This window comes from Dermacentor albipictus, chromosome 1 (genome assembly GCF_038994185.2).
Source record: "Dermacentor albipictus isolate Rhodes 1998 colony chromosome 1, USDA_Dalb.pri_finalv2, whole genome shotgun sequence".
In the NCBI taxonomy this organism is placed as follows: domain Eukaryota; kingdom Metazoa; phylum Arthropoda; class Arachnida; order Ixodida; family Ixodidae; genus Dermacentor; species Dermacentor albipictus.
This window is the reverse complement of record NC_091821.1, coordinates 101,786,928-101,808,405: the sequence shown is the minus strand read 5'-3', so window position 1 is coordinate 101,808,405 and position 21,478 is coordinate 101,786,928. Positions and strand designations below refer to the sequence as shown.

Below are 21,478 nucleotides of genomic sequence, written 5' to 3'. Positions count from 1 at the left end.
AGCATTTGTATATTCCATTGTATCTTCGCATTTCTAATGTACGAGGGCGAGTCAAATGAAAGTGAGCCTACCCACCCAGCGCAATGATGGTTTTGTTCATTATCTGCAAGGCCTGCGCGTAGCACGCAGGCATCTCTCATTTACAAAAGTGGCACGCAGGTGTGAGCGTAAATGTTCTTTAATGCGCTCATAAACTTGGTTGGACATGGTTGTGTGACGTAATGGACGCTCCAGAAGTTGAGCAGCGTGGTGCCGTGAGCTTTTTGACAGCTGAAGGTGTTTCCCGAAAAGAAATTACTCATTGTATGGCTGCCGTGTAGATTGAACATTGCATTTCATTGGCCACTGTAAAGCGTTAGAACAAACAGTTCAAAGAAGGACGTGAAAGTTGCAAAGACGATCCCAGACTGGGACAAAGCCATCGGGCAATCACCCCTAACAAAATTTCAAAGGTTGATGAGCTGATGACACAAGAACGGAGGATAAGCATCGATGAACTGGCAGAGCGTGTGAACATCAGTCATGGTTCGGTTCACCGTCACCGTTGACGCCATAATTCATGAACATCTCGGTTATCGACTCTTGTGTGCACAATGGATGCCCAAGATTTTGAATCTCCGCCAGAATACGGAGAAGTTCAGCACTGCCTTTACTCATCTGATCCGGTATTACAATAAGGGTGACGATTTCTTGTCTGCAAGTGTGATCGAGGACGAACCATGGTGCCACTACTACGAGCCTGAAACACGACGGCACCCGCCGTGGTTGCTCAGTGGCTATGGTGTTGGGCTGCTGAGCACGAGGTCGTGGGATCGAATCCCGGCCACGGCGGCCGCATTTCGATGGGGGCGAAATGCGAAAACACCCGTGTACTCAGGTTTAGGTGCATGTTAAAGAACCCCAGGTGGTCGAAATTTCCGGAGTCCTCCACTACGGCGTGCCTCATAATCAGAAAGTGGTTTTGGCACGTAAAACCCCATAATTTAATTTTTAAACATGACGGCAAAGCTTACAATGGAAACACTTGAATTCACCACCCCCCAAAGAAAGCAAAGGGCACCATTTCCGCCGGAATGGTGTTGTTGACTTTTATTTTTCGATCGTCAGGGGCCATTACTGATAGAATTTACTGAATCTTGAGAGACTATCACTTGTTTACAATATTGTGAAACGCCGGATCGCCTGCGTGTCGCAGTCAAGAACAAACTACGTGAAAAATTGACGAATGGGTTCATCTTGTTCCACGACAATGCCCATTTCCAAGTTGCTGATGTGGTTAATATAAAACTGGCGAAGTTCAAGTGGGAAATGCTGCAATATCCGCCATACAACTCAGATCTGTCGCCTTGCGGCTTCCACATTTTGGGGCAACCGAAAAAACACCTCATGGGATCCAGATTCGTCTCGGACGATGACATGAAAGTCAGTTGAAGACATTTTGAAGCAGCAACCCAAGGAGCTTTATAAGACGGGAATTACGCGACTCGTTAGTCAATGAGAGAAATGTCTAAATGTCTAAAAAATTAATGCTCATGGAGGCTACTTTAAATAAAGTACCCCGTTTGTCATATATTTGCATTGGCTCACTTTCATTTGACTCGCCCTCGTATACTCTGCAGACAGTGGCGTAGCAACAGGGGGGGCCGGGGGGCCGTGGGCCCCGGGTGCAATGGGCCAGTGAGGGAGGGGGGTGTCATATACGTCTGAAGACACCCCTCTTTCCTTCGGCTACACCCAGCGGGGGGGGGTGACAGAAGACCTAAGGGCCCCGGGTGCCACGTGACCTAGCTACGCCACTGTCTGCAGAACTCCTGCTTCTGATACGTGCTCTCTGCTGCCAGTATAATTTCGGTGCAATTACTCACGATACACGACTGGTGATAGATGTTTCTGCGTAATACATTGGAACAAATGACAGCGTCATTGAGATTTTTTACTGGCCTTTGCATATGTACAAGGATGTAAACAAGGACCTTGAATGACAGTTTCATTAACATATTTGTCCTCAACTTGTTCATTTCATGGCCTTAATATTTTTCATATCAGCGACATGCACTGCTTTGCTGATTTCAAACTGATGTAGTTCTAAAGTTCATGTGATATTTTCTTTATTATTAAATAGACAAAAACATGGAAGCATTGACATCAGTTACGTTGGGCACGATTTTTGGCACATACGAATATAATATTTTATGAAAAAAATACGTATTTTACTTGTATTGACAGTGCGTAGCGTTCAAGAATTCGTTTGCAGCATCTTTGGCAATGGCAATGAGGTTATTATTCATGTATTTGATCCCTAGGCAAATTATTTAAGAGGAAGCTTAGCTTGGGCGCAACTCCGACGCGGCCTATTCAGATACATGTAAAACGCAGAAACGCTTTTCTGAGAACTCCTGAATCGCTTTTAATGAAATTTGTTGCATTTGAGAGAGTAAGTTAAATTCTAGTGTCTGTTGGAAGCGGAATTTCGATTCAGGGCCGGAACTTTGTTTAAAATATTTTGAAAAATTCGAAACTTCGAAAAAAAAAAAAAAATAGGACGAAGTTTACAAATGAAGAGCTCTGCATCAAGAACAGATATCGCGGTTCTGTACACAGCACCCACTACACCATTCAAAGCAGACAAATAGGATATGTCTATTTGTATCTTACATGAATTGGTTATGTTATGCACAAGGGTTCTGCAAGAGCCGTATTTCCATAATACTTAATTTTTTGAGACTCATGTGTAACATATCAATTTTGTCCGCTGTAGACGTACTATTATGTGCAATTCACGGAATTGTGATATCAATTTTCATTACTGATTTACAGATTTATAAACTTAATTGTTTCGTTTTCTGAAACTTTTCGATTTGTGCCACTTTTCAATAAAATATTGACGACATATATCAAAAATTCGAAACAAACAGGCACTAGAATTTAAGTTTTTCTTTTAAATGCAACAAATATAATCAAATTTGGTGCAGTGGTTGCCGAGAAAAACAAATTTTTCTTCTACCTGTATTTAGATAGGAGCATCCGACCTAATTTTCCCTCTTAGGAGGAGGCCGAGCTGCAATGTGAGCCCCCCCCCCCCGTACGAAATTTCTGGCTACGCCACTGGCTACCATAGACGATTTTGTGTTTCTGCAAGGTCACTGGTCCTTCAGAAGAAATGTGTACGCACTTGTACTGAAGTTCCACAGTGATGCTGAACTTGAGTGAATGGCACAAGTTCTCATTTGCTTGTTGGCCGAGAGCTCCGAGGCAACATAGAACTGATGGGGCACGGACTGCTGCTAGCTAACCTTCTGTCTCACCCACATTATTCTTGGTCGTCAGGCACAACATTTAGCTGCTGCATTCGAATGGCGGAGCAATTGGCAGTCATTCGTGAAAACCTAAATGTGTCTACAGCCAACGCCATCACCTCTGATTAAATAGTGAACAAGCCGAGGAGAATTAATTGCACAGAGTTAACACGAACTTCACTAGCTGCACAAGCTACACGATAAGTAAAATTATTCTAATATTCAAATATTATATCCTCCATGTCAAACTACCTTTATGTTCAGTCAATGACCGGACAATGAAACTTATTTGTGCATACCTCCCAATAATGATTTACTTGGAGATTTAAAATATTTTTTCCATACATTAGATAGAATAACAAGCACATTCTTCATAATTTTAGATGCTAGAGGTGTGCAAGAGGTTGTTATACGACTGTCTTCGTGAACCAGTTTCTTCATATTTCTGTGCAGTCCTCTGCCACACGCAGCTGGAGTTTTGCCGGTCGATTTTTGTACCTGTGCCCATGTTGAGTATGCATCAGTTGTGCATTTCGTGGATCATGAATAATTATGATAGGCATCTCTGCGGCAGCGTGTCATTCCTGTAGCCAAAAATACATATCTGCATATATGAGCCCTGCTGTTCCACCCTGAAACGAGTCAATATAAGCGGCTGAGCCACTTAAACAACAGCGACTGTGGTCCACGCAGATATATTACATGCTGTTATTACTGAGTCTCCATTTTCTTTAACATTATCACACAGTATGTGTGCGCCATAAAGCATTATTAGAGAAAACTATGCTCGCATATGTGTTAATTTATATGCAGTGTTTTTCTCTTGCAGAAACCATGGATGCCATTGCTGACACTGTTGGCAACTGAGTCAGCCAGTTGTTCATGCTGCTGTATTGAATGCACCATCTCTCGTTTCCCATTTAAGGTGGAGGTAAACAGTGCATCTTTAAAATGGGGAAATATGTCAGTATAACAACACGCACAGACCCACCAATCTACGTAGTGAATGTGACCAGCAGCAAACTGGAACAGTGACGTACAGACGCTGGCACAGTGCTGTGTTGCTGCTTATTGTGTACGCGCTGTATGAAGTGAAGAGTAGTTGATCTCAAATTGCTAAGGCCAGAACTGAACTATAAAAACAGTTTCCTTTGTCCTAACTGTTTACTTTTCGGTTCAGGTCCACCAGTAGCAGGTGCGCGAAGTCAATGGCACCAGGGCCTAACCTTTGCTGAACAAGATCAACATTGGCTCAAACTTCAGGTGCACGGCTTGAGAGGACTGAAGCATGTGCATTTCAACTTCCAAGGCATGGTTTGACTCATTTTTCAGTGCAATTAAAAGCAAAGGTGCTGCAGCTATCACTTTGTCGGTCCATCAGCTGATCATGTGGGTTTGGTCGAATGATGATTAGCACATTAATTTTATAGGTGCCGTCGATAAGCCCGTCGCACTAGAACAACTTGTGCTCGTTGGTTGCATTGTTGGTTGCACACGTTGGTTGCAGCCTGGTATGATAAATGGTCTCAGCAACACACTGTCCTGAATCATCAGTCAATCGTTAGTGTCAGCGTCTTGCCAGTCTTGTATCGACTGAATGTTACCGTGCCTTAAACGAGTACGTAAGTCAGGCACACGCTGTCACCACTAGCAAGTGAGGGCCGATGCGGCAAGAACACTACGTCAGCACCGTGATATCTTTAAGTGTCGCCCAAGTGTAGGTTTGTTGATAAGCTTGTTAGCCATCAATGAAAGGGGGCAACTAAGTGGTTTACGGAATAGTCCGGACAAAGCCTTGACTGCTTTCCGTTTTAAAGTGGAGTTGCAGTGTTAGGCTACGCACATTTTATGTACCACACTGACACAGAGCTACCAGTAAAGTTGCAACGTAGTACACGAAATGAGTCTTTGCAGCAGCACACGTCCGAACACCTTCTTTTTAGGGGGGAGGGGGGACGACGACGACCTTTTTTTGAGATGGGCTGCGCCACCCTTCCAAAACGTTTTGCAACTAATCTGTTAAAGTATGGTGCATGCACTGTTCCACCATGAAAATGGCAGACTGACAAATTCTCAACCAGATTTCGTCCTGTATAACAAACATGCCATAAAAACACACCCTCATTCTCTTCCATTCTCACAAGATTTTTTCCAAAAGGCTTGTTTTTTGTAGGCAATATCGACACATTGCTTAGCAACATCTTAAAAGCAAATGATTTTAATATTCACAAAACATTAAAATTTTTGAACCAGGCTTACAGGATATATTTCAGAGGGAAGTATGCTTCCCTCTGCCCATTTAAATAACGCTAACTGAAAATTTATTAAAATTTCACGCATGAAATGAATGGTGCAGCTTGAGATATGTTCCTCGGAACAAAAACTTATGCTGGATATAATAAAGAAATGTAATTTTATCACTATCCATGGTACTTTATGATGCATATGTGAATACACAGACACAGCACAGGTCATACAGATGCGCAGTGTTCCTCTGCTGCCTTTATGTTCAAGTTCCAGCATATTCTGCATTGCTTGTTTGCAGCAGGTACACACCCATTCCAATAAACCTGATGCTGCCTGGCACATGGTGCTTGTTTGCAATGAATATGAGTATGAGAAATTATCAAATACCAGCATTGGGCAACATGTGGAGTGTTGTAGAGTGAGCAGAAATCTAAACTGGTTCTTTTTGATAACTCACTATTTCAAGCATTTTATGCAAATTTGACGTTGCCAAAGCACCACTCAAAGTACTCTGTATACTTGCATTATGAATGCACTTGTGTAATGATCGCACCCAATTTTCCAATCAAAAAGTGTTTTTTTCTTCCCCCCCCCCCCCCCCTCCACATAATGATAGCACTCTAAACTTGCTGCCGTGAAGCAGGAGACACACGATACGATTCGGCGTCTGATATGGTGTCTGACGCACAATTTGAGGCCTTTGGCCATGCCACAGTGCCAGATCGGACGCCCGGCGTGTGACAAAAGTATGAAACACTGCGCGATTTGGTATCCGTTGCAACGTCTGACGCAGTGGAACCAAGGTGTTTTGCTGTGTTGTAGCAGCATATCGGATGCCTGCACACGCCAGGCATCCAATATGGCGGTACAGCTCAGCAAAACTCCTCAGATCTGAAGCCGTATCAGATGCTGAATCGTACCTCCTGTGTCATATACTTTCAAGGAGCAGCTGCGAAGAAAAAAAAAAGGAATTTGCTAAAAATTTTCTTTCATAATGAATGCACACACAAATTTTGCAGAAATGTTTGGAAAAAAAGATATGTGGGTCCCACGTACTGAGGAAATTGACGTAAGCGAAGCTTTCTGTGTTTTTTGTTTTGACTGATGATAATTAACGGTGATGTTGACGGTGAATGTTTCATTTCTTCAGCGTTTAGTGCACTATGAGAGTGGCGAGTTGATGGTAAATGTTACCTTGCGTGCACCACTGCTGTTTGTCTTTGTAGTACACAGAACACACACACACACAAATAATAATTATGGGGTCTTACGTGTCAAAACCACTTTATGATTATGAGGCAGGTCGTAGTGAAGGACTCCAGAAATTTCGACCACCTGGGGTTCTTTAACGTGCACCTAAATCTAAGTACACGGGTGTTTTCACATTTCGCCCCCATCGAAATGCAGCCGCCATGGCCGGGATTCGATCCTGCGACTTCGTGCTCAGCAGCACAACACCACAGACTGTGCAACCACGGTGGGTGCACACAGAACACAAAGCGAGACATGCGTGCTTGAGGCGTTCTTGTGCGCCATTGTTCATAACCTCTGAGGAAGCTAGAATTGTCTTTGCCTCAAATGGCACATCGCATCGGGGAAGAAGCGCTAAACTTTTCTAGGCAAAACTGTACTTGCCTTACATGCCAAAACCACAATCGGATTACGAGGCACGCCGTTGTGGCCGACTATGGATTAATTTTGACCCCCTGGGGTTCTTTAACGAGCACCTAAACCTAAGTACATCAGCATTTTTGTATTTCGCCCCCATTGAAATGTGGCTTTCGCTGTTGGGATCGAACTTACAACTTCGAGCAATGCCGTAGTTGCAAATCTACCACAGCGGGCACAGAAGTGTTGAATTGCGATGTGTAGACTCTGCGGTACTACGGTGTCACATAGAAGCTACGGTGCTTAAATACAGCTTAATGCTTTTCCTACCGTGGGGAAAATAGGTGTTTTTTGTAGATGACGCCGGATATTTCTTTTCTGACGAAGCTACTGCATTAAATATTTTATGCAATACATAGACAAAAAGCAGAATGAATTCATTTTTAATGCATAGAAGTTTAATTGACGAGATGTCATAAAAGATATAAATCGCCAGAATCAAGAGTGTGGGATAAAATTGAACAAAGTTTGTAAAGACACGCTTGTATTTACTAAGATCATGAGCCATACAAAATGTATTGCCATCTAGTAGGCACTATCTCCGAAAAGTTTAAAAATTTTCAATGCACGAATATTGCATCACAAAAATTTAACTGTAAGCACTACAGTTGGGCCTGCCAGGCTGTGTCCGCTGATGTTCTGGGCTGGTTTGCGTAGTCATCGCTCTCAGAGTCAAGGTCAGACAAAAAGGCAGCATCCTCAGACTCGCTGCTGCCCAATCCATCAATAAAATCAGCCGCAGACGTCGCAGAATCACGAGATCTGCGATCTTTTGAAGCACGCACACTGCTCGAGGAGGAGGCCATTTCTTTTCTTTCTACTTTGACAATCGTGTAACTTCAAAGCGCGTTCAAAAATCACTGCCTGGTGGGAAAAAAGTGAACTGTTGAAAAAACAAAGATATAGTTCTCCTCCTTCATGTCCAATAGCGCAGTGTGTCAGTGAGCAGTGCGGAAGGTCTCGAAAGTGCCATTTCAAACTATCGATAGCGGGCTACTGATGCCCAATGGGCACGGTAGGGAAAGAGTTAAGTCTGCACGCAGTGCATCAATTGTCCGCGTGACAAATTGGCATGGAGTTCATTTTTCAGAAATTGCAGAAACATACTGTATTTCAAACTTCAATTTATCCAGCTTGTCCACAACCGCTGTTGTGTCTAGTAGTAGCTAAGGTGCGTGCATATCAAGGCACCCAAGTATCAGCGTTTCCCCACCCTCTCATGTCGCCTTTTCCTTCTCCCACCCTCGCCCCATGTAAGTGAGTTTTGAGCCAAGAGTGCCAAGAGTTTCGTGGCTGTGTAGGTTCTACCACTCTCTGCCTCTCTCCCCTCCTGTCTTCCATTCTATATAGCTCCACTCTGGACAGTTGCATGTTAGTAGAAGGGTAAGCGCTGCAGTTTCTGCAATGCTTTAGCGGAGGTTATGGATAATGACAGCCATTGAGAGGGCATATGGTGACACCCAGGGAGCTCCAGGGAACTCCAGAGGGCATTGTGCATATTCGACATGGTGCAACAGTCCAAACTAGTTTCTCGTATTGCTTAACCTCTCTGCCACACTCCCGCCATGTATATACACACTCTGAACCATCCCCCAAAATGGTGTGCAAGGAAACAGCAGCAGCAGCAGCACGAAAGTCAGAGGAAGAGGCAAAGAAAGCTTCACTTCAATAAGTGCAATCATTATGAGAGTAAATATGATAAGTTTAAATAGTTATACACCACCCTAACTTGCAAGCTGTCAAGAAAGTGGCCAGTGCAAAGCTCCTAGTACAGTACAGAAGATAAAGTGAATGATTTTTTTCTTTTTTGTCTTTCACAGTTTCTGCTAAATGGCAACACTGTCCTGTGGTAGGACAAATGTTTCCAAAAGATAAGCAGCTAGGAGCTAATGGTGAAAAGCATATTCCCTGGCACCCGTTAAAGGATTATTCAATTATGTAATTTAACATACCAAAACTTCCCAGTATGCATGTTAGGAGGGCCACCATATTGGAAGGCTCCAAATTAATTTTGACCCCCCGGGGCTTTTTAACGCGCACTTAAAGGCCCGCTCACCAGGTGTGGCCGTTTTGAGCTAACAAGCGCAGTGCATACAATGCGGCTAATGATCATGTCTGCTATGTATTATATTGCTACATGTTGTGGGAAAAGCTGAAATTTCAAACCAACGCTGTTTGCCCTTCTCTTCACGTGCGCCATGCTCCCAGCTGGAGAGATGACATATATGCGCAAGTGCACCTACGTACATGTATATGATGTGACATCGCTCATAGCGACACTTGATTTCGAGAATTATTCAAGGAAACATCTGTTATTTGTGTAATCTGCTGCTTCAATAGATGAATGAAGGAAATAAAACACACAAACCTAATGTCTGTGTGTTTTCGCTTTACTTCATACTGTAGCAAGAGATATGTGCTTCCATTTCATCTGCTTGTTCCCACATTAAGTTGCACACACGGACAACGAAACTGCCATTTTCTACCATGTTCCAGCGTGCACCATGCTCTGTGATCTGCTCGTGTTTGCCTCAGCGTTTGTGTAACACTGACTTATACAGCTAGTCAGATGTTCTTGTGCACAGTGTGCAAAATCGTGCACTACGCTGAAAGAGACAAACGCAACAGCTCCCGCGCGACACCGTCAGTGGAAGCGTGCTGCGCAGCCAAACGGGGGGGGGGGGGGGGGCCTGTGACATTTGCGTCATGTGATCCTCAAACTCCTGTATGGGAGAATGCAGGGAAGGAATTTCGCTTGCAGAGGCTAGATGGGGCAAGTGGAGAGAGTGTCCTTGTCATGGGTTCACGGCACTGAAATAATATTTTTGTCTCAGCTATTAATGAACTAATTAGAAAAATTCTTGCGGTAGAGCGCTCCCTAGAGGGCACGTAACAACTTCCAGCATATAATTGAAATTTTCTGTGTGGCCTGCTGAAGGGCCCTTTAAGCTTGGTACTCAGTCATCTTTGCACTTCACCCCTATTGAAATGTGGCTGCCACAGCTAGGAATTGGACCTGCAACCTTGTGCTCAGCAGCATAACAATGCCACAGCCATTGAGCCACCGCAGTGTGCCACTATTATAGGCCATCTATGGTCCTGTGCATCCTTTCACGACATCCAAACAGCATAAGCACGATGGCACTTTGCAGTAGGGTGTTGGAATGAAATGTTTTCGCTCCACTAAAAAAAAAGTTATTTTCCAGTTCTGCTCCGAAACGGAAAAAAAATATGATCCTTAACAGTTCATAATGGTTTTGGCTTGCATGCAAAAATTTTTGAAGGAAAGTAATGTCTAAACATAGTATTTATTTTTCTCAATAAGTGAATTAGGAATTCTGAAATCATGCTTAGTGCCTCGAGTCAAGGCACTGAAGCATGATCTCAGAAGCAGCACGTTGTCAAGTTCACTCGTTGAAATGTGAGACCACTGTTCCCACAAAACGAGCTTGAACAAACATAAACAAACAACAAAATTTTGGTAACAAACCGTTGTACCTGTAGAAAATGAAACAATAAGCTTTTCAGCATGCAAGCCCTCGATTTTGCTACGATGCTGATCTGCTAGTGCACCGAGCAGCAGCAGGATCAGATTAGTGGAGCGCTCAATTGGCTATTGGTCGCACTACCTCTGCCTGAGGTACGTGCATATGCAGACCCCTGAAATGAGTGCTAGTGCTGACGTTGCCTGACATCGGTTGTTTCGTACGGCCGACTTTGCCTTTGAACCGAAAAACCGATAAAACTATTTCGGTTTCACTCTGAAACAAAATAATGCATAACATTTTGATATGTTTTCATGCTGGTCAATTTATATACATAAAGATATTTTTTTCGTTTTCATTCCGTTCCAACACAATGCTTTGCAGTAGATAGGTAGGCACATGTGCCCTATGAATGAAATCAATGCAACTTAAGCACAGGAAAGGTCATATTTGTGGCCCACCTTTCTTCGCTTTGAAGGCATTCCACAGAAGTAGGCATCACTGAATGGAGGTTGTGCTGCCTGGCGCCGTTGCCTCTGGATGTCCCTTGTGATGATAGGCACCCATTCCTTTGAATCAGAACGAAGATACATAGCTTTCAGCATAGATCATAGCCATAATAAAAAGATATATATATATCATCATCATCATCAGCCTAGTTACGCCCACTGCAGGGCAAAGGCCTCTCCCATATTTCTCCAACAACCCCGGTCATGTACTAATTGTGGCCCTGCGGTCCCTGCAAACTTCTTAATCTCATCCGCCCACCTAACTTTCTGCCGCCCCCTGCTATGCTTCCCTTCCCTTGGAATCCAGTCCGTAACCCTTAATGACCATCGGTTATCTTCCCTCCTCATTACATGTCCTGCCCATGCCCATTTCTTTTTCTTGATTTCAACTAAGATGTCATTAACTCGCGTTTGTTCCCTCACCCAATCTGCTCTTTTCTTATCCCTTAACGTTACACCTATCATTCTTCTCTCCATAGCTCGTTGCGTCGTCCTCAATTTGAGTAGAACCCTTTTCGTAAGCCTCCAGGTTTCTGCCCCGTAGGTGAGTACTGGTAAGACACAGCTATTATACACTTTTCTCTTGAGGGATAATGGCAACCTGCTGTTCATGATCTGAGAATGCCTGCCAAATGCACCCCAGCCCATTCTTATTCTTCTGATTATTTCTGTCTCATGATCCGGATCCGCTGTCACTACCTGCCCTAAGTAGATGTATTCCCTTACGACTTCCAGTGCCTCGCTGCCTATTGTAAACTGCTGTTCTCTTCCGAGACTGTTAAACATTACTTTAGTTTTCTGCAGATTAATTTTTAGACCCACTCTTCTGCTTTGCCTCTCCAGGTCAGTGAGCATGCATTGCAGTTGGTCCCCTGAGTTACTAAGCAAGGCAATATCATCAGCGAATCGCAAGTTACTAAGGTATATATATATATATATATATATATATATATATATATATATATATATATATATATATATATATATATATCTATGAAAAAAAAGTGCAATGCAAGCAGAAACAAATAATGCAATTTTCTTGAGCTTACATGCAAGAAAGCAAAAGTTCTTTTTAGTGGTAAAAGTATGCATTCTCTGAAACGTTATCCAAGACGCCAAAATAATCTCACTGCACTTAACTGTCCCATCTGTTTAACCTGCTCTGCATAGTAGCATAGTGCTAAGCATGCAATGAAACTAATAAAGGTGTTTTGTTAACACATACAACCATTAAAGTTAATTGCACTTCATTTCATCATAATTTGCATAATAAACAGCAAGAAAGAGATAAAATAGAGCAATCTTATACTGGTCTCAAGCTTCACCATAGGATAGGCTGGCACAACTCCTGGCATGACATTCAAGGTAGGATTGATTGATTGATTCATGGGGTTTAAAGTCTCAAAGCAACACTGGGGCTGCGAAAGCTACAGTAGTGGATGACTCTGGATAAATTATGACCACCTGAAATTCTTTAAGATGCACCTAAATCTAAATACACGCGCATTTTTGCATCTCACATCGACTGAACTGCAGCCACTGCAGCCAAAAATCGAACCCGTGCCCTCGTGCTCGGCAGCAGAACGCATAGCCACTTGCGCCACCATTGCGGGTGTTGGCAAGATCACGTGACAAAGGTTTGCCTCGTCCCTCACACAAAGTAACAATCTGTTCTAAAACTGTTCGATTACTGTGACTGTTTCTGTGCCTGGACACGCATTGTACTGAAAGGTACCGTGCGCCGCAGAAAGGCTGCATGCATCATGGCACCGACCATGGCCGAGTCTTTCACAGAAGATACCGAATATTCCATAAACAGAATGGTAGTTAATTGATTTGTAAACTGAATTATTAGAATATTAACTATTCCAGTAGTGGTCCAGCTAATTTAGAATTTGAGGCAATTTTTGGAGTAGAAAAAAAGCAGCTCTAGAGCAGTTGAGCAGCAGCCACACAAGCTTTTTGGAGCAGTTTTAGAGCAGAAAGATTGGCCTTTTTGGTACACTTGGAGCACTACAGCAGTAATGTGTAACCATTTGATGCAGTATGTTACTGCGGAATCATAAATGCTGCTCAACAATAAAGGAAAACACGAGGCCAAAAGTGAGCAGCAGCAAATCAAGCTTGCTTACCCAGGGACAGAGCATCGCATGCGTAATGCGATGACGTGGGATCATTCCCCACCTGCGGCAAGTTGTTTTTTCATCCACTTTTATTGTCATTAATTATCATTTCTTTATTTCAATCATTAAGTACAAGTAATTTCCCCTCTATGTTGTCCTTGGTGTCTGTTTGTTGGCTTATGATACGATTAGTAAAAATCGGACCCCTCGGTTAACCCCCTTTCGTCTCGTTCGTCAGGGACAGTAATAACACACAGGGCTTTTTGAAACCACTTTTATTTGCGTAGGCAAGAAAGTTTTGTGAACAGTTACATAAAATTTTGTAGGCTAGCGAGAACAAAGCTATGTGGATAGTTGTATGACAAACAAAAAAATTAAACTACGTTTACAATACTCCCTAATGCGAAATTTGAGCACAGCTGTAGCTGTGTTTTCACTTCACAATACAGTTGACTCTCGTTACAACGAACCCTGATAATTGGACAAAAACACGTCCATTTTATCCGAAGTACGTAATATCCGAAACGCCTCACTTCCGAAACTTTCCTCACAATGTCTAACTTTACTGCAAAGAGTGAGTAATGAACTTCCAAAGTAAAAAACAAACAAGAAAAGTTGCAGTTTCACCTGAAAGGCGACGCATCAATTGCGATAGCAAATTAATCAAGATAAGCATGGCGGCAGCAGCTGGCAAATTGACCTTCGTGCCAACTGGAGCTTCAACACGAACTAAAAGTCGAAAGCACAGCGCCTACAAAGCTACCAGCAGTGGGCTCACTTTGCCCTCATCGCAGATTGCTTTCAAGATACTGTGGCTGCGCCATGAGCAGCAGCCACCAGAGTAGAATACCCCTCTATTTCATCTACCTGTAATATCCTGTGTCGGCTTTCAGTTTCAGTTTCGAATCGGTTACGTCAGGGCGCCACTCAGCGCCAAACACTGCGAGTACACCTGCTGCGTTTCCCCTCGCTGGAATAAAGTGATTCTTTGCCTGGTCCCCGACTTGAGCAGTTCGGCTTTTACTACGGCACTGTGCGCCACGGCCGTTTAGGCCTCATGCCGTAGGTCCTCCGTCCGGCTGCCCCGTTGAAGCTACAACACTCCCCCCCTCCCCCTCCCACGTGCCTCAAGCGCGAAAGAAGATGGCACGTTTCCGCCCCGCCTTCTCTGTCGAATACGCAATATTGAGCCGCGATTGTCGGTTGACCCTTGTAAGTCAATTGTCAGCCTGTGTTAACACGGCAAAGGTACGTTTTATACGCCCGTTTTGAAAGGAAAAATTTTTAAAAAAGGAAAAAAAAATGCCGCTAATTTCGTCCACTGTAGCCGATAGTTTGCTGTAGCGCGGTCCATTAAAAGCGAACTTTGTTGCATTATTGAAATAGGTAGAACAAACTAAGGCTGAAATATGGTACGTTATATCAGAAAGTTTGTTGTACGCGGGTCCGTCGTAACGAGTGTAGACTGTACATTGGCTGGTGCGGACAATGTATCGTGCAGCACATTGCAAACGGAGCAAAATGTGGTGCCACTGCTTCGTTAATTGGGAGATTGCGAGAGACGGCGCGTGGGTGACGTGTGGGCACGATTCACAGCAGCTGCCGCAGGTAGACCTCCGCTCATGTAGCGCTTTGTTTCCATATAGACTTGCGCTTAATATTGCGTGTTGACAGACAGTTCCGAACTGCTTACGTGAATATGTTAATCTGCATGTGTGAACACACGTATCCGATGCGATCTGCATCCCTTCTGGTGGTGTTAGATATGGAGCTGTTTCCTGCACCTACTTCAAGTTCCCCCGGACCACATCGAATCGCAGCACAACTAATTGAGAAGCGCAGAAACGTGGAAAGCACATTCCAGAGGAGCGCTCGAGCAAACAAGTTGAAGGCCACAAGTTCACTTGCAAACAAGTTCGTACGCCGCCGGTGGAGCTATTCAATGCTTGACTTTTCCAGAAAGCGAAGGGATAGCCTGGCACTGTTGCAAGGAAAGTGGGTCCCGAAGCAAGACGGCTGCGATGTACCGGGAAGGCCTGGCAGCGTAGCCCCCATACGCCCATTGTGCCGACGTGTTGCAAGCCAGCGAGGCAAGACCGCAGGAAGTAAGGCACCATGAAAGTAAGGCACCCTGCCCGCCTTGGTCCACCGTCGCCCCCACCTGGCTATTGTGACAGCGAGTTGTGAGTCAGCAAGGCAAGACCGCAGGGGGACCAAGCGGCGACTCTCTTCGCCGGGTATGACACCATCGCACGGGCGCCTACCATTGGCCGAAAATGGCGTCATCTGAGCGGGCTCGCTCATTGGCCGAACATGACGCGACTTCCAGTCCTCGAAGGGTTTAAAAGAAGCATTCCAGAGAGACCAGAGCATTCCCTGATTGACCTCTCTCGAACTTCTTGCCGCTGCCGCAGCGTCCGAGTTGCTGCCGGCCCGTAATGACTGTACAACTGTTACTTGACTCTCACCTCTCTGTATATAATGTAAAATAAAACCTTCCCAAGTTTGTTTTCATCCCGAAGTCCGTCTCCAACCCCTACAGTGGTTAATCTGTCTAATCTTCGCACATACGGTACCACGCTTTCCATGTGCTGCTTCCTTCACCATTTCCTCTGTTTGCGCTGTCTAAGAATTGTTTCTATCGGTGCTGTTGACCTGGACGAACCTTGTACTAACGCAGACCGAGTGCTGTGGAAGGGCTGCTTACAAGGCCTGGTGTTTCACCGTATATTCGAAAAATGGAATAGTAGATAATTGATTTGCGGACTGAATTATTTGAATGTTCACTCAATTCACATTTGTATATTGAAGTATTCACACATCCTTATGAAAACATTCTTATTGCCATGTAAGCAGGCGAAAATACCGTATTTACTCGCATAATGATCGCACTTTTTTTGTCAGAAAAATTGGCGCAAATTCAGGGGTGCGATCATTACGCGGGTTAAATTTTCCGCGAAAAAAAAAATTTTTTTTTTTCGTCCCGCGTTTGCTGCGGGATGCGAGATTGCAGGTGCGGGACACCAAAACAAAAATGGCGGCTGGCGGAACAAGCCGAACGCGCCGAACGCGATTTTTTTTTTCTTCTCGCGAGTACATTACGTGCATTGAAACAGTTTCTTCCGTATCAGTGATGAATATTATCGTTAATATCGGCAAGTTTGCGACAATAACGTAGCCATGTCCACTTTGAGGGGACAGAAACAGGTGGGCGCGCTTAGCTGCCAGTGACATGACGGGCATGCTGCGGAAACTGCGGCATCTGTCTTCACTACTATCCTAATACGGCACGTTTCCGCTAAGGGTGGGCGAATATCTTAGCTGTGTTACAAGCGTCGGCGTATGAATAGGGTACACTTTTAACGTATCAGAGTAAACGTGGCTACTGTCATTGCCGCGCGCGATTTGTTGCGTGCTCACGAGTGCAAAAGCAGATGAAAAGAATCGAAATGCGCCTTTATTGTTTTTGTTGACATCAGCCATTATAAAGGCAAGTTTGGTTGTACCTCATCTTGTCATGGAAGTGCGGAAAGTGATGAAAGTAATGAAATGAGGCATCTACTTAAGAATGTTTAGTGCGTGCAGGCCGCTTGGCTTGTCTTAAAGAGTGGTTCGTGTAGCATTCGACAGGTGGTAAGCGCGATCATTATTCGCTAGACTTAGCACACGACGTATCTCTGCGGCAAGTTCGGGGTGCGATCATTACGCGGGAAATAAAAAAAAATCGAATTTTGACGACAAAATTTAGGGGTGCGATCATTACGCGAGTGCGATCGTTATGCGAGTAAATACGGTAGTGTACTTTGTTGCAGTTGGCGCAAGTGGTAGTTGAGTGGCTGTGGGCAAGTATAATTGTAGCTAAATGGCACAGTTGGACCACCACTGCTATTTGATTCGCGTTTAAATATTTGGGTAGTCGAGCACCCCTACTATCAATTCACATACAGCAGAACCTCACTCATGTTCTAGGAAAAAGAAAAAGAAAAAAGAAACCAAGAAAGAAATGTACTAACCAGGAAAACATGCGATCCAAAGTCACTAAAAAATCTGACAGACTCAACTGTAGTTGATGTCTACGTAATGCAAAGCGTTGCGCGAATTATTGCAGCACGAGACACCAATGCGTGCCACAACCTGGTGGGGCCTGATTGGCTTGAGACACATGTTGCCATTCTTGTAGCTTCCGCAAGCTTATGTTTGCACTCCACGAATTTGGCCTGGGTCAGCAGCTTCTTCGAGCGGGGAGCTTTGGCAGGAAGGGATGTTTTGAGCGCCCAGCACATTGTTGCGGCAAGAGGTGCCGACGCACATCCACATGGTGCTGCCCAAACGACCCAAGATTTTCCTATTGCCCAGTGTTTTAAGATGGGGATGGGAAAACGAAGCGAAATCGAGCTAGTGGGCAATGCTGGAATACAATGTGTACAATGCCACCAGAGCAAAACAGCAGGCTCATATTGAATGGCTCGCGGCAGGCTTGGGTTATCACACTAACTTGAGTTATTGCATTAAAATCTTGCAGAAGGCTTCCAACGGTACTACACCTCATGTGACATGAAACAGATAGGTAAAAATTTTTAGGAACAATGGAACCCAGCCTTCAAGACGCAAACACCAGGAGAGAAGTAGACAGATACACGCTGGGACTAACAACAAGTTTAATGGGAACAACCACACAGAAGTTCGAAGGGCAGTCAGACCGCGCATGCGTCGTACATACCACACGACTATCAAAAAAACCCAATATGACTTCTAGTAACCACATTTTTCTGAATAAGCTACCTCTTTCTTTGACAGCGATAATGAGGGTACACTACATTGATTGTGACCATGTTTTCAGATATGGTACGCTTCAATCAGCTGTCGTTCGTATTGTGCAGTTCCCCTGCCAATAATTTGTGTGTCTTCTAGAACAGGTGAACAGCCGCAGCCGCACACTCGGCAATGAGTAGGCAGGTTTGCCCCTCCTGACATGACGGCCGTTTCGTGTTCTATTAAGCGGACATTACTACAGCACCCCATCTCGCCTATATACACGCGCCCACACTTTAACAGTATGCGATAAACAACATTTTTGATGAAAGTTGTGAAATTATGGCTGGTACTACAGGCACTCCTAGGTTTACGATTTTCAATCCTAGCACATAGACTTGACATCTTGCATGGTGCCTAGAACGCAACCCGAACGCCGTGCCTTGTGGCAACTTTATTCACATTGTGCGAAACCTTGTGGACATACGGCATGACTTCCACTCGCTTACGGTCCTCATTGGCAGTGCTAAGTGCTCTGCCTTCTGTTTCTTTTTTCAACTTTTTCAGTTTTGTCTCTGCTACTGCTTTGAGAACAGTGTCAGGAAAGCCGGCCACCTGTAGATGCTTAATCTGCTCATGAAAGCTCTGCTCCATTGAATGATGGCACCTTCTATTGAGGGCATTGTTGATGCAAACTATGCCACGCTTCACTAGTTTAGAGTGCAACGACTTGAAAGGTAGAAGCTGTCTCTGGGCACAAAGCGCATACATCCAGCAGTTTAAGTCCAAAAACTTAACTGCATTGTCTGATGCCAGTTCTTTTGTAAAATTTAGAGCCTTCGTGCAAGCTCTAAATGAGATAAAAATGTAACTTGAGACTGATCCTAGTTCCACAGGGTCCTTCACGCTTAACAAGATAAAAAAAATCACCAACATACCTGAAGACCTTGACTACCCTATCGTCATTTAAAGAGCTGCTCAGAGCTTTGTCAAATTTTGAAAGAAAAATGTGGCCTAAAACGGGTGCCACACTGGACCCTATGCAAATACCATTCTTTTGCACAAACAAATTATCCTGAAATTCAACAATTGTCGACGATAGGTACAAGGTTAGAGGTTCCAGGAAAAAATCAATGCGTTCTGGAACGGAACTGCTCCACTTTCTTCAATAAGGTCCCAGGCAGCTACAAACAAATCAGCATTGTGGCACTAAATAAAACAAGTCCTCTATGTCTAAGAAAAACGCCGTGTTGGCAAAGGGTTATTTTTAACGCAGAATGTTCACCGCACAGTCTGAAGAAGTGGCAAAAAACGGATCAGCTGCAGCGAGTGTTTTTAGCCAGCGTTGCAAGTAAAGGCCTTCCGATACTGACGCCATGAAATCATCCATACTGGTCATGCAACGAAGTTCTACTGTATCCAATTTGTCCTCTTCAGATACTCTTAAAGGACCCCTCACCAGGTCTGACCATTTTCAGCTAACAAGCGCAGAGCATACATTGCACGATAACCATCATGTATGCAAAGTATTGCATCGCTATGCACCACGGAAAGATCAGAAATTTTAATTCGAATGCCGCTTCCCTCTTCACTCGTGGCTGCCGCACTCCCAGCCGGACGGTGACGTAATCGTGCCCCTGCACCTACGTAATCGTGTCTGCAGAGTGACGTCGCTCGTGGCGACACGTGACTTCGAGAATCATTCAAGACAACATCTGTTATCTGTGCGATATGTTGCTTGAATTGATTAATTGAATTTTAGAGAAATAATAAAACACACAAATGGAATGTCTGCGTGTTTTTTGTTTCACTTCGCACTGAAGCAAGAATGATGTACTTCCACTACGTCTGCTTGTTCCCACGGTCGTGCGGTCACGTGTGCAGGTACCAAAACTATGCCATTTTTAACCGCATTACAGTGAGGCTCTGCAATCCGCTTGTTCTGCCTCAGTATTCGTGTAGCACTGAATTATACCGCTAATCATGTTTCCTTGTGCACAGCGTGCAAAATCGGGCGCTGCGCGAGCGAGACAACCGCTTGTGTGCAACGCCGTTGGGGAAAGTGCGTAGTGCCGAAAAAAATAAAGCAAGGAAAAAGAACAAAACATGAAGACGGGGTAGTGACGTATGCGTCACGCAATCCTCGAAGTCCGGTTTGGGAGAATACAGAGAAGGAATTTCGCTTGCATAGGCTAGACGGGACGAGTAGAGAGAGCGTCTTGCTTGGCAGTGGAGCCCGCCTGCTGAAATCATGGGTTCGTGGCACTGAAATATTTCTATCTCAGCTATTATTGACCCGATTTGAAAAATTTTTGCAGCAGAACGCTCCCTAGAGGATATGTACCAACTTCCAGTGTATAACCAAAATTTTCTATGGGGCCTGGTGAGGGGCCCTTTAATGGATGCAGTTTGCAGAACTGCGACCTCTGTTTTTGGTGTAGAGGTACGAATATGTAAACATTGAGCTTCGATTTTTTCTTAGCTTAAGAGTTCTGGGGAATTTTTGTAAAAAATTCCAGACCCTAAATCATAATTCTGCTTCCTATAGTCACTAAAATACAAATTTCTTCCTCAACTGGAACAAACATACCAAATGGTCCAGGGGTTGTCTCATAAGAGCATTTCTGCCTTTGAAATGTACATATCTGAATAGGCGGCATCGGAGTTCGGCTCGAGCTAAAGTGGTTAGCCAATGCATTAGGGCTCCATTGTGGAAAGTTTTGCGCACACTGAATGAGGGCAACAAGAAACGGACACAAAGACCAGCACAGTCTGTCTGCGCTGGTCTTTGTGACCTTATTATTATTTTTTTTTCGTTCAGTGTGTGCAAAACTTTCCACAATGAAGTCAAACCAACTAGGCCGTCTTACAGTCTTATTGCGACTGGGTTGGGGATTTGTCACAACTACATTTTAATTGTTAGTATGTTTTAAGCCAGTATGTAGTAGATAATAACAAAGTTTTACTGCATATGCTTATAACGAATACTGGGTATAACGAAGGCATTTTCGTGTCACATGTGACTTCGCTATATAGTGAGGTTCGACAGTATAATACTGAGAAGGCAATGAGCTGTAATAAATTTGGTTATTTGAGCCAATGAATAATCCTGCACTAACATTTGAACAAGCTCTTGTACAAGAAATACTGCGCATACGAATTTGTAGACAACATGTTCTGTTGATGAGATACATGAAGTGAATGCATTTGAGCATTATTTTACTTGAACCTATGTGTTATGCATATTTTGTCATGAAGTTCGATGGAACTAAGCATTTTTGAGGAGCTGCTTTGGTTTTTACCACTATAAAGGTTTAGAGTACTTTTCAAAGCATGGCATCATAACTTTGAAATGAAGAAGACACTTCAGAAAGCTTAACGGCACAGTTCTATTGTAA

At 44.0% G+C, this 21,478-nt stretch overlaps 1 protein-coding gene across 4 annotated transcripts in view; it reads right to left on the bottom strand.

The window, feature by feature from the left end:
* LOC135906157 (large proline-rich protein BAG6) overlaps nt 1-21,478 on the bottom strand; it is a 231,625-nt gene that overhangs the window by 9,444 nt on the left and 200,703 nt on the right. For all 4 annotated transcript variants that reach the window (XM_065437392.1, XM_065437393.1, XM_065437391.1 and 1 more), the window contains one exon: nt 11,158-11,265. In XM_065437392.1, coding sequence (XP_065293464.1) covers nt 11,158-11,265 — 108 coding nt within the window. The remainder of the gene's footprint in view (nt 1-11,157; nt 11,266-21,478) is intronic.